The 12,847-nt window shown below is 39.0% G+C and overlaps 1 protein-coding gene across 4 annotated transcripts in view; it reads left to right on the top strand.

Annotated features, from left to right (window-relative positions):
• Positions 1-6,200: 6,200 nt before the first annotated feature.
• The window catches only part of LOC139766394 (uncharacterized), a 38,752-nt gene continuing 32,105 nt past the window's right edge, over positions 6,201-12,847 (top strand). Inside the window, exon 1 of one of the 4 annotated variants that reach the window (XM_071694973.1) lies at positions 6,201-6,355. Coding sequence is in view for 2 of the 4 variants with exons in the window: in XM_071694970.1 (XP_071551071.1) it covers positions 8,125-8,154 (30 nt within the window). In the remaining 2 variants the exon portion in view is untranslated. Of the gene's footprint in view, positions 6,356-8,025; positions 8,155-11,694; positions 11,789-12,847 lie in introns of those variants that run through there. The other 3 variants (XM_071694970.1, XM_071694971.1, XM_071694974.1) reach the window with 3 other exon arrangements.

The following is a 12,847-nucleotide window of genomic DNA, read 5'->3' as shown; positions in this document are numbered from 1 at the left end:
AGAGAGTTATCATAGCCAATTTACGAAAATTTCTGCTGTTTATTCATATTCCTGTGCTTTGTATCTAAGCTTTGATGTTTTTCATACCTTTGCAGTATGTCTTGGGTTTGAGCTTTAATCATTTTTCATAACCCTCGAAGGTGCATTGAAATCTTGTAAAGGTTTTCCATAATTTCTCTCCCAGTAGTTTGTCCCTTTGCCTGTCTTGTGGGGAACACCAGTTTTCCCCAGCTGATATTATCCTTTCATGTAGATGCAAGCCTGCTCACTTGTTCCAGGCCTGCCCTCAGCCAATCAAAGACTGTCATAAAGGTGTTGCATGATATTGTCAGCCCATCATCATCAGTCTGGAAAATTTTCAGGTTTTTTCTTTGAAGAATTTCATACCTTGTACATGGCTGAAGGCTTATATTTGGGGCTGTTGTCAAGCCTTTTTCCTAATTAGTTTGCTGTTACCTTTTCCATATTTGATCACCGTTTCGTGCATTAGCAAGGTAGGGCCAGGACAAAAAAAAAAAAAACATAAAAAGGGCCACATTTGTTCACATCCGTTCTCTAGTTGCTGTGTGCAGTGTACCAAAACCATAGCTTTCTATCCACAGCTAGGTCCCACAGATGTTTCCATGGTTTACCCCAGTTGCTTCACATGCCCTGCTTCAGCCCATTAACAGCATGTCGACCACTCTATCCCATACATACCTTTCATCCTCCATCATGTTCAGGCTCAGATTACTTAAAAATCTCTTTTCACTCCATCCTTCAGTCTCCTCTTTGGTTGCCCCTTTCCCCTTGTTCCCTCCACTTGTGACACATATTAACTCTTTGTTAACCTCTCCTCACTCATTCTTTCCATATATCCAAACCATTTCAGCAGACCCTCTTAAGCTCTTTCAACCACACTCATTCTGTTATCACACCTCTCTCTTACTCTCTTATTTTGTACTCAACCAAACCACCTCTCACCACAAATTGTCCTGAAATATTTCATTCCAATAATGTTTGAGGACAATACGTGGTGTGAGGTGATTTGATTAAGTAATGAGAGGGTAAGAGAGATGTGTAAAAATAAAGTGCGGTTGAGAGAGCAGAAGAGGGTACGTTGAAATAGGTTGGACATATGGAGAGAATGAGTGAGGAAAGGTTGACAAAGAGGATATATGTGTCAGAGGTGGAGGGAAGGAGAAGCAGGAGACCAAATTTGGAGGTGGAAAGATGGAGTGAATTAGATTTTGAGTTATTGGGGCCTGAACATACAGGAGGGTGAGGGGCATGCAAGGAATAGAGTAAATTGGAACGATGTGATATACTGGGGTCGACGTGCTGTCAGTGGACTGAACCAGGGCATGTGAAACATCTAGGGTGGCTTGGATGTGGATAGAGAGCTGTGGTTTCGGTGCATTACACATGACAGCTAGAGACTGAGTGTATGAAAACACACACACACACACACACACATACAAATTGCCAGTGTTACCAAACTCTGCCCACTCGAGATTACACTACAAGGCTGTATCATTGGAAGTATAGTTTCTTCATAGCACCTGTTACTCTGCAGGAGCTTACATTTCCCTGACTGTGGAAGTAGTGCTGCCTTGGACTGCAGGATCCTTTAGAAAGGTTCTGGGTAACATTGGGATTCTTTCAAAGAAACTGGTCTTAGGGTAATTATAAATAGATAAATGGATATATGAATACACAATTCCCTTTCCCACCTAAATCAATTAGCATCAGAAACGGATGAACTGCAGTCTCATTTATTGATATCCACTCTTTAGCAGTTATGTACTGTATAATGTACCAAAGCCGAAGACTACCATCCACAGCAAAGTCCCTTTAACTGATAGAAATACTAATGATAATGATAATCATGATAGTAATAATGATGCTGAATAAACCTTTCCATTGTATGTTAACTTATATGACTATATGTGTGAAGTCATGTCATAATTTTTCCTATTTTTATGCAAGTGATAGGGTGGAACTGATATATAGTTACAATTAAGGGAAGAGCTTAGATGAATACTGAGAATATTATTTTCAATCTAGCAACGTACTCGCATGTCCCTCCATTGGTGCTCTTACCAGTCTCAGTGACTAGATTTCTCCCTTGAGAACTGACTAGGTTTCTGCTATCTCATTCCTCTTGTTTAGATAGTTTCTTAAGGATTGCAAGGCTTGAATATTGTGCTTTATGGTATAGCTACTTATTTGGCAACATTCACTGCAACTTTTGTTCAGAAATATGATTTACCAATCATTGTTGATGTGTGAAATATTTATGATCAAGTTTGTGCAGTTTTGCTGGCATGTTAATGAAAATGAAACTATAGAATGGATTAGGTGTATATCAAGTAAAGATCAATGCAGAATTTTGTTGGAATCCTAAAAATATTATCAGTGTCATTTATCAACATGATACTTCTAATATAATAATAAGAAAAACACATATTTACAGTTTTAGTAGGTATGAAGTGGGAATTCAGATGATGGTAGTATCTCATCACAGTTTGATTTTTAATACACCAAAGTATTTAATTTTTATTGCAATACTGTTGATAGATAAGTGGCACTAAAGTAATTTAACGTTTCTTAGTCGTAGCTAGGTGTGTACCAAAGTTGAAAATGACTGTAAAAGAAAAGCATTAGTGTGATGGTCAGTAATGTAGAACTTCATAATTGTTGAAAGATGGTGAATAGCACTATTTTCACTCAGTCATGAAAATGCCAGAAAGTCACTGAAGATATAGCCATTGCCTTATGAAATTTTATGTTTTTAAGTTAGTGCCTTTGATAAAGTTGTAATGATAGAAATCAAAAACACATATTCCTTTCTGACATTATTACTTGATTATCTGTGGTATAAGAGTTATTCTTTGCTGTTAGTGCATGAATTCGACTTTAGTCTGAACGTCAACCTGATTAGATGAGTTTTATATTGATACTTGCTAGGTGTGCAGAGTGAAACATCAGTGGCTAAATAATGAATCCTGACATGCAAATATCAAGTGTGATGTCACACTAAAGAATTTAGTTCTCAGTTCTAGAGAAATGAGAATGTATATTCACTGCATATTGTTACAAACTGCTATCTTTTAAAAAGTTTATTCAACTGACTATATATAAAGAACTCAAAAACTAATTTGCTTCCAGTTTATGTCTGCCATGAAGTTCAATAAGATGTGCAATAAACAGAGACTCCAGCCTGTATTATTGTACTTTTCTGTATAATTTTGTAAATACTGCATTCATTAATATATATATATATATATAATTGGAGACATCTGTGATGTATCAAATTATGAATAATGAATAGTTTCTGGGCTTACTGCATCAACTTCATTTGATAAAAAATTATTATATAATACAGCTTCATGCTCATGGAGCTCTTTTGGCACTACTGTTCTCACACAAACATAAATGACTACCAGTTAAACTTTTCATTGGAAACCTAATTACTGTATTATTATGCTTATGAGTACACATCCTTGAGTATGTCAAATGCTGCTGTAGGGTTGAGGTATTCTACTGAATGTAAGAGATTGTTTTTGGATTTTGCTGTTACGGTATAATCAGTGCTTTAATGACTCTACTTGGGTAACAACTCTTTTTCTGATTACACAGTACCACTGAAAAAATTCTTGTATATATATATATATATATGATTTGTGTTTTTATTCCAAACTGTTAGGTATTTATTAGACCCATGTAAGGCTGGAAATATATCTAGTTAGGTTTTAAGATTGTACCATTTAAGCAAACTAGGTTTTCTTAAATATGTTTTATAGTTTATGATCTGAAATGTTAATTGGATCATGCACCACACAAAGTACATATTAAGTGCTCTTTGCTTAGAAGATATAACCACTTGTGATATTGGTAATTACTTGAGAATTCATATCCAGGTAAGTCTTAAGTTGAAGAATCCATAAATGATTATAATGATATATGGAATGAAATTATCGTACAGTACAGTACTAATCATGTTTGATATACTGTAAATTGTGGTATCTCATAGTGATAATGATGAAAAACCATGTATTGAACAGTATTTTGTTTTTAGTCTACATCCATAAACAGCACTATCCATAAATTAGCTTGCACTGCACCATCATAAAGTTTGTCTGCCTAAATCTTTTTGTTTTATCATTATGTAAGTAGGAATATAAATCATTTGTGGATTTTGGCATTGATTTTATACAGGTACTAAATATGCAGATATGTAAACTCATTTGCCGAGTTTTTGTAACATGAGCTTCAGTGAACTTGTATTTATCTTTGAATAGCTTCTTTATATACTGCTAATACTTGTAATTTGGAAAGTTTTCGAATTTTATTACTTACTGGTCATATTCTTATTAAGATATTTAGCTTTTTCATTTATCAATATGACATAGTTATTGTATTAAAATTTTATGTACCTACAGTAATATCTTTTGGTTGCATTATGTTTTTCACAAGGTCTTGTTTCTAGGTATAGTAGATTGAAAGTACTGAACTTAGTCTGTTATTAAACACTGTATGAATTATTAAGTTTCTGTGACCTAATGTGGTTTTAGAAATGTTTGTAATGCTTTATTATATTTTGATTCACCTGTCTTTTGTATAGATTTTCTAATAGGTGACAGTTCAAGAACTGTCTTTGTGCATAATAAAAAGGATCAGTGTAGTATACTTGTTTTTTCTTGATATATTTGATCGACTGTTTGAAATAGGTCTCTTTTGAGTAGGAGGAATGATCTATAGGCAATCTCTTTCGAGCTATGCGTTAGTCCTGTTTTAGGCAAAAATCTTAGTTACTGTAGGTAGAAACAGACCCCAGACTCACTGTGGCCTTCTTTCTAATACTCCATATCTGTTTATGGTTCTAACCTTTTATAAACGTAAAATTCCTGTTACACATAAATCTGTCAATTTTGGAAAACCCTGGGAGGCACAGGTATAGTACATTCATTGTTCTAATTACATCAAAATAATAAGCCAAACGTAACGTCTTTCTGGAGAAATTAAATTCCGAACTTAAAATCTCGGTAGGTAGGGTATTTATATGTAGCTTGCAGAACGAGCGATTGTGTTAATACCTTCAACCTCAAAGAATTTTAGACGCACACCAGAAGAGGACTTGATAGGACACCTTGTCTAGCTCTTTCTTGCAAAGGCTGGCCCACCAAGAGGGTGATGAAATTTCCCAAGGAAAAATCCAAGGATTCAGTGGGTTATTGAGGGAGTATGGAGGGGAGATGAAATTTAACTGAGTAAGTAGCAAACACAATGTATTTAGTAAAATTTTAGAAAAATTTTATTTGTTCGTCTTTCCCTCAACAGTTCCCAAGCTTTCTCTCAGGGTAGCGATAGGAGTGCATACACTGACTAAGGACCCATGTCAGTTCGGTGTTGGACCTGTGCACTGGTATCGAACCTGTGATGGACCTGTGCACTGGTATCGAACCTGTGACCTCGTATGGGTGTAGCCAGATACAAAGTAACCACGTCCGAATGGTTTTAGCCAGATGCAAGGTAACCACATCCGAATCATCGTATTAAAACACTCATTCTGAAAACCCCCCCCAAAAAAAACAGCTATTCAGGTCTGGTTAGGAATTTACTCTGTTTCAGACCAGTACTTTGTATAGTTTGCTGGGATAACGATGTTCGGAATATTATTACTATGGTACTTCTATGCTACAGGTTTAGTGTTTGTTGTAATAGTAATATATATGAATTGCCTACAGCAGTATCTTTCAGTTCCACTGATCAAATTTGATAAACATTTCAGTCTTATAGAAAACTTGATAGGGTAAAGCTGACAATCAGCCAGGCTCATTTTCATTTGGTTACAGACTTTAACTGATGGTATACTGACAGGCCCTGTGTATTTAGGTTTACCAGAGGGAACATGGAATTCATAAGAAGCTCTGCACAAACCATTTTCCCGTCTCGCATTAAGTGGCTCTAGAGGATGCAAATGAAACAAAATGACTGGACGATGGTATGACCTATTGGGAATTCTTTTCATGCTATCTTAAAACTAACATGAGAAATGAAAAGTAAAATGACGAATAATAATAATAATCTGTACAGAAACATGATCAACTTCAAAACTTTTGAGTAATAATTATGACGTCACAGGCAAGTCAAGGTGGTGCGCGGGCATCCTGTGGTGAGGAGGAACCCTGGAGCTGCTCCGGTCTTCTATCGTCGTTAGTTCAAAATGGTTTCAGATTGTGCCGGACGGCGCTCTCATGGCCCCACCATATACAGTCCACGAGGTTTATATGGTTCTGCAGGTCAGACTAGATGGTATCATGGTGATAGTCCTTACACTCAAGAGCATCAACCCAATTTTTGATCAAGCTAGGTAAGACCGTTTATTGTTATTTTTTCAAAGTGATATTAACAAATAATAGGCCGGTAAATATTGAATACAAGATCAACGAACGGTTAACGAAATATGGCTAGCAAACTAACTGAAGACACCGCAGAATAGTAGGCTTTAGTGATGGGATGTATAAATGATTTATATAGACATTTCTTTTTTAGCGTTCAACCACTATTACGCGTTTCAGAATTATCTGATAAATAATGTCCCTAACTTTTGCTTTGTTTCTCTTCCACCGCTTTAAGTATTATTCAGTAAACTCGTTTACATGTTAAGGAATCGTTATTTGCATTTGTTCTTTTTTTTTTTATTTTCACAAAGAGCTCTCGGAAAAATAACTGAACGCAACAGAGGTGGTTGGAATAGCCTATTACGGGCCTACGGTATTTAGGTTACCTTGTTTATTGTTTTTTAACAAGAAATTTTGCTTGAATCCGTTACATGTACGACAGTTTATTTAAGATTACCTCAGGAAGAATTTCTGTGACCATTCGTAAGGCCTTTGCAGCCAAAGGCTGCGTTGCTTCCATGAGCAGGGAAATCTATCCTTTGACAAGTTTTCTGATCAGACTGTACTTCCAGTGATACAGCCTAGCCAAACTTGAAATTTCATTTGCGGTGTAACCACTTGCAGGCGGAGCCAGATAACATGTCCGTCACATATAGTATGGAAAAAATTATACATGTATGTGTATATATATATATATATATATATATATATATATATATATATATATATATATATATATGTATATATATATAAATATATATATATATATATATATATATATATATATATATATATATATATATATATATATATATATATATATATATATATATATATATCATACATTCGCCATTTCCTGCACTTGCGAGGTAGCGTTAAGACCAGAGAACTGAGCCTTCGAGGGAAATATCCTCACTTGGTCCCCCCCCCCTTTTTTTTTTGAAAAGTAGAAAAAAAAAAAAAACGAGAGGGGAGATTTCCAGCCCTCCGCTGCTTCCTCTTTTGGTCGTCGTCTACAACGCAGTAAATTTCCAGTTGATTTCGTGTCCATACAGAAATCCGAAGAAACTCAATATTATATATATATATATATATATATATATATATATATATATATATATATATATATATATATATATATATATATAGACCGTGTAGTTGAGTTCCCGCTGTCCTATCTTGTGCTGTAGACTAAAGAATTCAAGGCAAGCATTAGATAGCGTAGTGTTGGATGAGATTCCCAAACAGCCGTTGAAAGCGTCCTTCGAACACATGTCCGGAATACACAACAAATTAACGAAATACACGATTGATTTTTTCTTTTTTTAAGGCTTGTTAAGGATGCTGTTGGGAAGCTTGTAAACAGTAGTTGGGAGAACTGGGTCAAAGGAAGGCCGTATCTGATTAGTTTACGGATAAAATGGAAGTGTAATATGGCATTGTTTTCTTTGTGGTCAACAGTTTGAAGAGGGTTTGAACCCCCCCCCCCCCCGCCCCCATACCTGTCTCTGCAATGTACACACATACACACCGCCAGACAGGTGTATATAGTGAGCGTGTAGGTGAGTGTGGGAAATGGGGGTTGCGTGTCGTGGTGACCGGGGTGGGTGAGGGAAGTGTGTGTGTGGTGAGGACAGTGTCTTGGTGAGAACCGTGGTGGTAGGATGGTGCTCTCCGCTGCTGCTGCTGGTGCTGCCCCGCTCCTCCCGCCCCGCTCCTCCTGCCCAGCTCCCCTATCATGACCCGCCGACCACCCCCACCTCACAAGGTACCGTACACTCCGTATTGTCCTCCATACTTTATAGTCGACACTTTTTGATTCACACTCGGTCTCAAACTATTTCTCCCTCTGATCCACACTACGGTCCACTCTGGTCCTCATTGTGGTTCAAACTCTCTGGTCCACTGGGGTGCACACACTTTTGTTCACTGTAGTCCACACTATGGTTCAGATTGTGGTCCACTATGGTCCAGACACTGTGATTCAGTATGATCCACACATTGCTATACTATATGATCCTCACACTTAGTTCAGTATGGTCCAGTATAATCCGCACACTGCTATACAGTATGATCCAATCACTGTGGTTCAGATAATATGTTGCGCACATACTGTGGTTCACATACTATAATCCATACTCTGGTTCATTATAGTTCAGACACTATGGTCCACACATACTATGATTCACACTACATTCCTCACCTTTGTCTACATATTATGTCCACAAAGTATGGTCCACATACTGTCATTCATACACATCATAGTCAGCGTGCATTATCATCTACATAATATGTTTCAAATACATGATTATCCTCACAGTATGGTTCATACACTATGGTCCATAACCTATGGTTCATACACAGTGGTCCACACTCCATGGTTCATACACTATGGTCCACACGCAATGGTTCTACACTATGGTCCACACCCCAAGGCTCATTAATTACGGTCTACACCATGGATCATACGCTATGGTCTGCAATCTTTGGTTCATACAGTATGGTCCACCTTCCATGGTTCATACACGCTATGGTCCACACAGTTCAGATATCATGGTCAACATATGAGGTTCACTATTGTTCATACACTATGGTCGTCATATTACTCTCATCACTCTATACTCACTAGGTCACTGCGGTAGGTTTGCCATGAGTATACTCTCCTAGTATGAGGGGAACGGGAGGTTATCATCTCCCAAGAAAGAAGTGGAAAGTAGACCACAAATAGTACAGTGTATAGTATATGCTTGTATCCTCTTACACCCAGGTTATCACACTTCCTACCCATCCATATACTGTACTTGCCGAGGAACACCATCACACTAGCTACACTCGGGGAAAAAAATACATGATGCTTTAGAAAAAATTACGAGTTTTGGATGCGAATGTGAACCTAGAATAAACCGAGATTAAAGCCACCAGTTTGATCATTGTCGTTATTTTCTTTTGCCGACTTCGGGTAGATATTTTGTATCATGTAATCCACTCATGAATAGGTCACTGTTGAAGGTAAAAGTTGAGTAAGAAAGGAAATATTAGGAAAAACTGAATTTCGTATTCATTAGATATCTCACCCGATCCTCATCATCATTCTGTTATATCCTGTTATGGGTCACGTCAAGATTCAGCCCAGGTTGTTCAAGGTCTTTAGTTTAAATGTGTTTAGGTTTGTGTTTAAACCTAACCTAACCTAACCTTACGCAGCCTCCTAGATAGTAGGGGTGGGGAAGGCGAATCTGTAGGAGATGGCTAGTATACCTGACGGCCCCATACATTCTGACTCTCCTCCCCACTGTTGGTCCGTCTACGTTTATTTTCCTTACCGTCCACTCTAGGTCAAGAGGATCCTTCCCAACACCATTAAAGTCTGTACCGTGAGGGCAGCGCGCCTCTCATCTGTCTGTGTTTGTTGTTCCTTCCCATAACTTTACTTTGCTGATTTGTGGTTCGGTAACTCTCTCTCTCTCTCTCTCTCTCTCTCTCTCTCTCTCTCTCTCTCTCTCTCTCTCTCTCTCTCTCTCTCTCTCTCTCTCCCAAATTTCCTTTATCCCACACAGCATCACTTTTATACATGCACAGACCAATTATGAATAGTTAACTTAAACATTTGAATGGGTATCATATATATATATATATATATATATATATATATATATATATATATATATATATATATATATATATATATATATATTTTTTTTTTTTTTTTTTTGCTTTGTCGCTGTCTCCCGCGTTTGCGAGGTAGCGCAAGGAAACAGACGAAAGAAATGGCCCAACCCACCCCCATACACATGCATATACATACGTCCACACACGCAAATATACATACCTACACAGCTTTCCATGGTTTACCCCAGACGCTTCACATGCCCCGATTCAATCCACTGACAGCACGTCAACCCCGGTATACCACATCGCTCCAATTCACTCTATTCCTTGCCCTCCTTTCACCCTCCTGCATGTTCAGGCCCCGATCACACAAAATCTTTTTCACTCCATCTTTCCACCTCCAATTTGGTCTCCCTCTTCTCGTTCCCTCCACCTCCGACATATATATCCTCTTGGTCAATCTTTCCTCACTCATTCTCTCCATGTGCCCAAACCATTTCAAAACACCCTCTTCTGCTCTCTCAACCACGCTCTTTTTATTTCCACACATCTCTCTTACCCTTACGTTACTTACTCGATCAAACCACCTCACACCACACATTGTCCTCAAACATCTCATTTCCAGCACATCCATCCTCCTGCGCACAACTCTATCCATAGCCCACGCCTCGCAACCATACAACATTGTTGGAACCACTATTCCTTCAAACATACCCATTTTTGCTTTCCGAGATAATGTTCTCGACTTCCACACATTCTTCAAGGCTCCCAGAATTTTCGCCCCCTCCCCCACCCTATGATCCACTTCCGCTTCCATGGTTCCATCCGCTGCCAGATCCACTCCCAGATATCTAAAACACTTCACTTCCTCCAGTTTTTCTCCATTCAAACTCACCTCCCAATTGACTTGACCCTCAACCCTACTGTACCTAATAACCTTGCTCTTATTCACATTTACTCTTAACTTTCTTCTTTCACACACTTTACCAAACTCAGTCACCAGCTTCTGCAGTTTCTCACATGAATCAGCCACCAGCGCTGTATCATCAGCGAACAACAACTGACTCACTTCCCAAGCTCTCTCATCCCCAACAGACTTCATACTTGCCCCTCTTTCCAAAACTCTTGCATTCACCTCCCTAACAACCCCATCCATAAACAAATTAAACAACCATGGAGACATCACACACCCCTGCCGCAAACCTACATTCACTGAGAACCAATCACTTTCCTCTCTTCCTACACGTACACATGCCTTACATCCTCGATAAAAACTTTTCACTGTTTCTAACAACTTGCCTCCCACACCATATATTCTTAATACCTTCCACAGAGCATCTCTATCAACTCTATCATATGCCTTCTCCAGATCCATAAATGCTACATACAAATCCATTTGCTTTTCTAAGTATTTCTCACATACATTCTTCAAAGCAAACACCTGATCCACACATCCTCTACCACTTCTGAAACCACACTGCTCTTCCCCAATCTGATGCTCTGTACATGCCCTCACCCTCTCAATCAATACCCTCCCATATAATTTACCAGGAATACTCAACAAACTTATACCTCTGTAATTATATATATATATATATATATATATATATATATATATATATATATATATATATATATATATATATATATATATAAGAACATGTGCATTAGATTATACGTTGTTTGTTTACTCATCAGTATGAGCATCAGTAGCAGCAACATCAAGCGGAAGGCTCCAGGCCGCTGCATCAGGACGGATCCTTGTGACATTTTTCTCTTCATAACTGCGAAATGTTTGTATCATTTCGTCTTCTTCCATAATACATTTGCATAACGTTTGTTGATATAGTTCAGTATGTAACGAGTAGTTTCATCCAGTAAAGAATTAATCTCTTACAGACATCGTGATTGGGTTGTGTACGTTCGTATGTAGTGTGTGTGTGAGAGAGCCGTGTGTCACCGGCTGCGGCCCACTGTTGACAGACGCACCCAGCCCCTCCCTCCGACCTCAGGCTCCTTGGGAAGTATTGGGGGAATGATGCGCCCCCTTGATATAAAAAATGGGACTCGCAGGGCTGTTTTTCTGAGTTACTAGTACATGCTTTGTCGGGCAGTTTTGTTCGAGAATGGATTATTTTCTGCGCATTAAATTTTAATTATTGTGAGTACTGTTGTAAGAAGGTGACACCCACATAATCATCGGACAATAATCAGACCACGACCATTTCATCGGGCACTGGTATCTGGCAACCTTCCCTCTCAAGGAAAACGGTCACATTTTGCTCCCTGAGGACCCCCCCAGAGCTCCAGGTCTTTCTAGCTAGGGATTAGGGGGCTCCCCCTGGCCACGAGGGGAATGAGGGAGGGGCGCATGCATTGCACATCAGGGGGAACACTAGAGGTATGGGTGTTCACCAGTACCCAGGGGGAACACTAGAGGTATGGGTGTTCACCAGTACCCAGGGGAACACTAGAGTTATGGGTGTTCACCAGTACCCAGGGGGAACACTAGAGGTATGGGTGTTCACCAGTACCCAGGGGGAACACTAGAGGTATGGGTGTTCACCAGTACCCAGGGGAACACTAGAGTTAGGGGTGTTCACCAGTACCCAGGGGGAACACTAGAGTTATGGGTGTTCACCAGTACCCAGGGGGAACACTAGAGTTAGGGGTGTTCACCAGTACCCAGGGGGAACACTAGAGTTAGGGGTGTTCACCAGTACCCAGGGGAACACTAGAGTTAGGGGTGTTCACCAGTACCCAGGGGGAACACTAGAGTTAGGGGTGTTCACCAGTACCCAGGGGGAACACTAGAGTTAGGGGTGTTCACCAGTACCCAGGGGGAACACTAG

Source organism: Panulirus ornatus, chromosome 57 (genome assembly GCF_036320965.1).
Source record: "Panulirus ornatus isolate Po-2019 chromosome 57, ASM3632096v1, whole genome shotgun sequence".
NCBI classification, from domain to species: Eukaryota; Metazoa; Arthropoda; class Malacostraca; order Decapoda; family Palinuridae; genus Panulirus; species Panulirus ornatus.
Note: the sequence above shows the minus strand (reverse complement) of the source record. Positions and strands in the feature narration are given on the sequence as shown.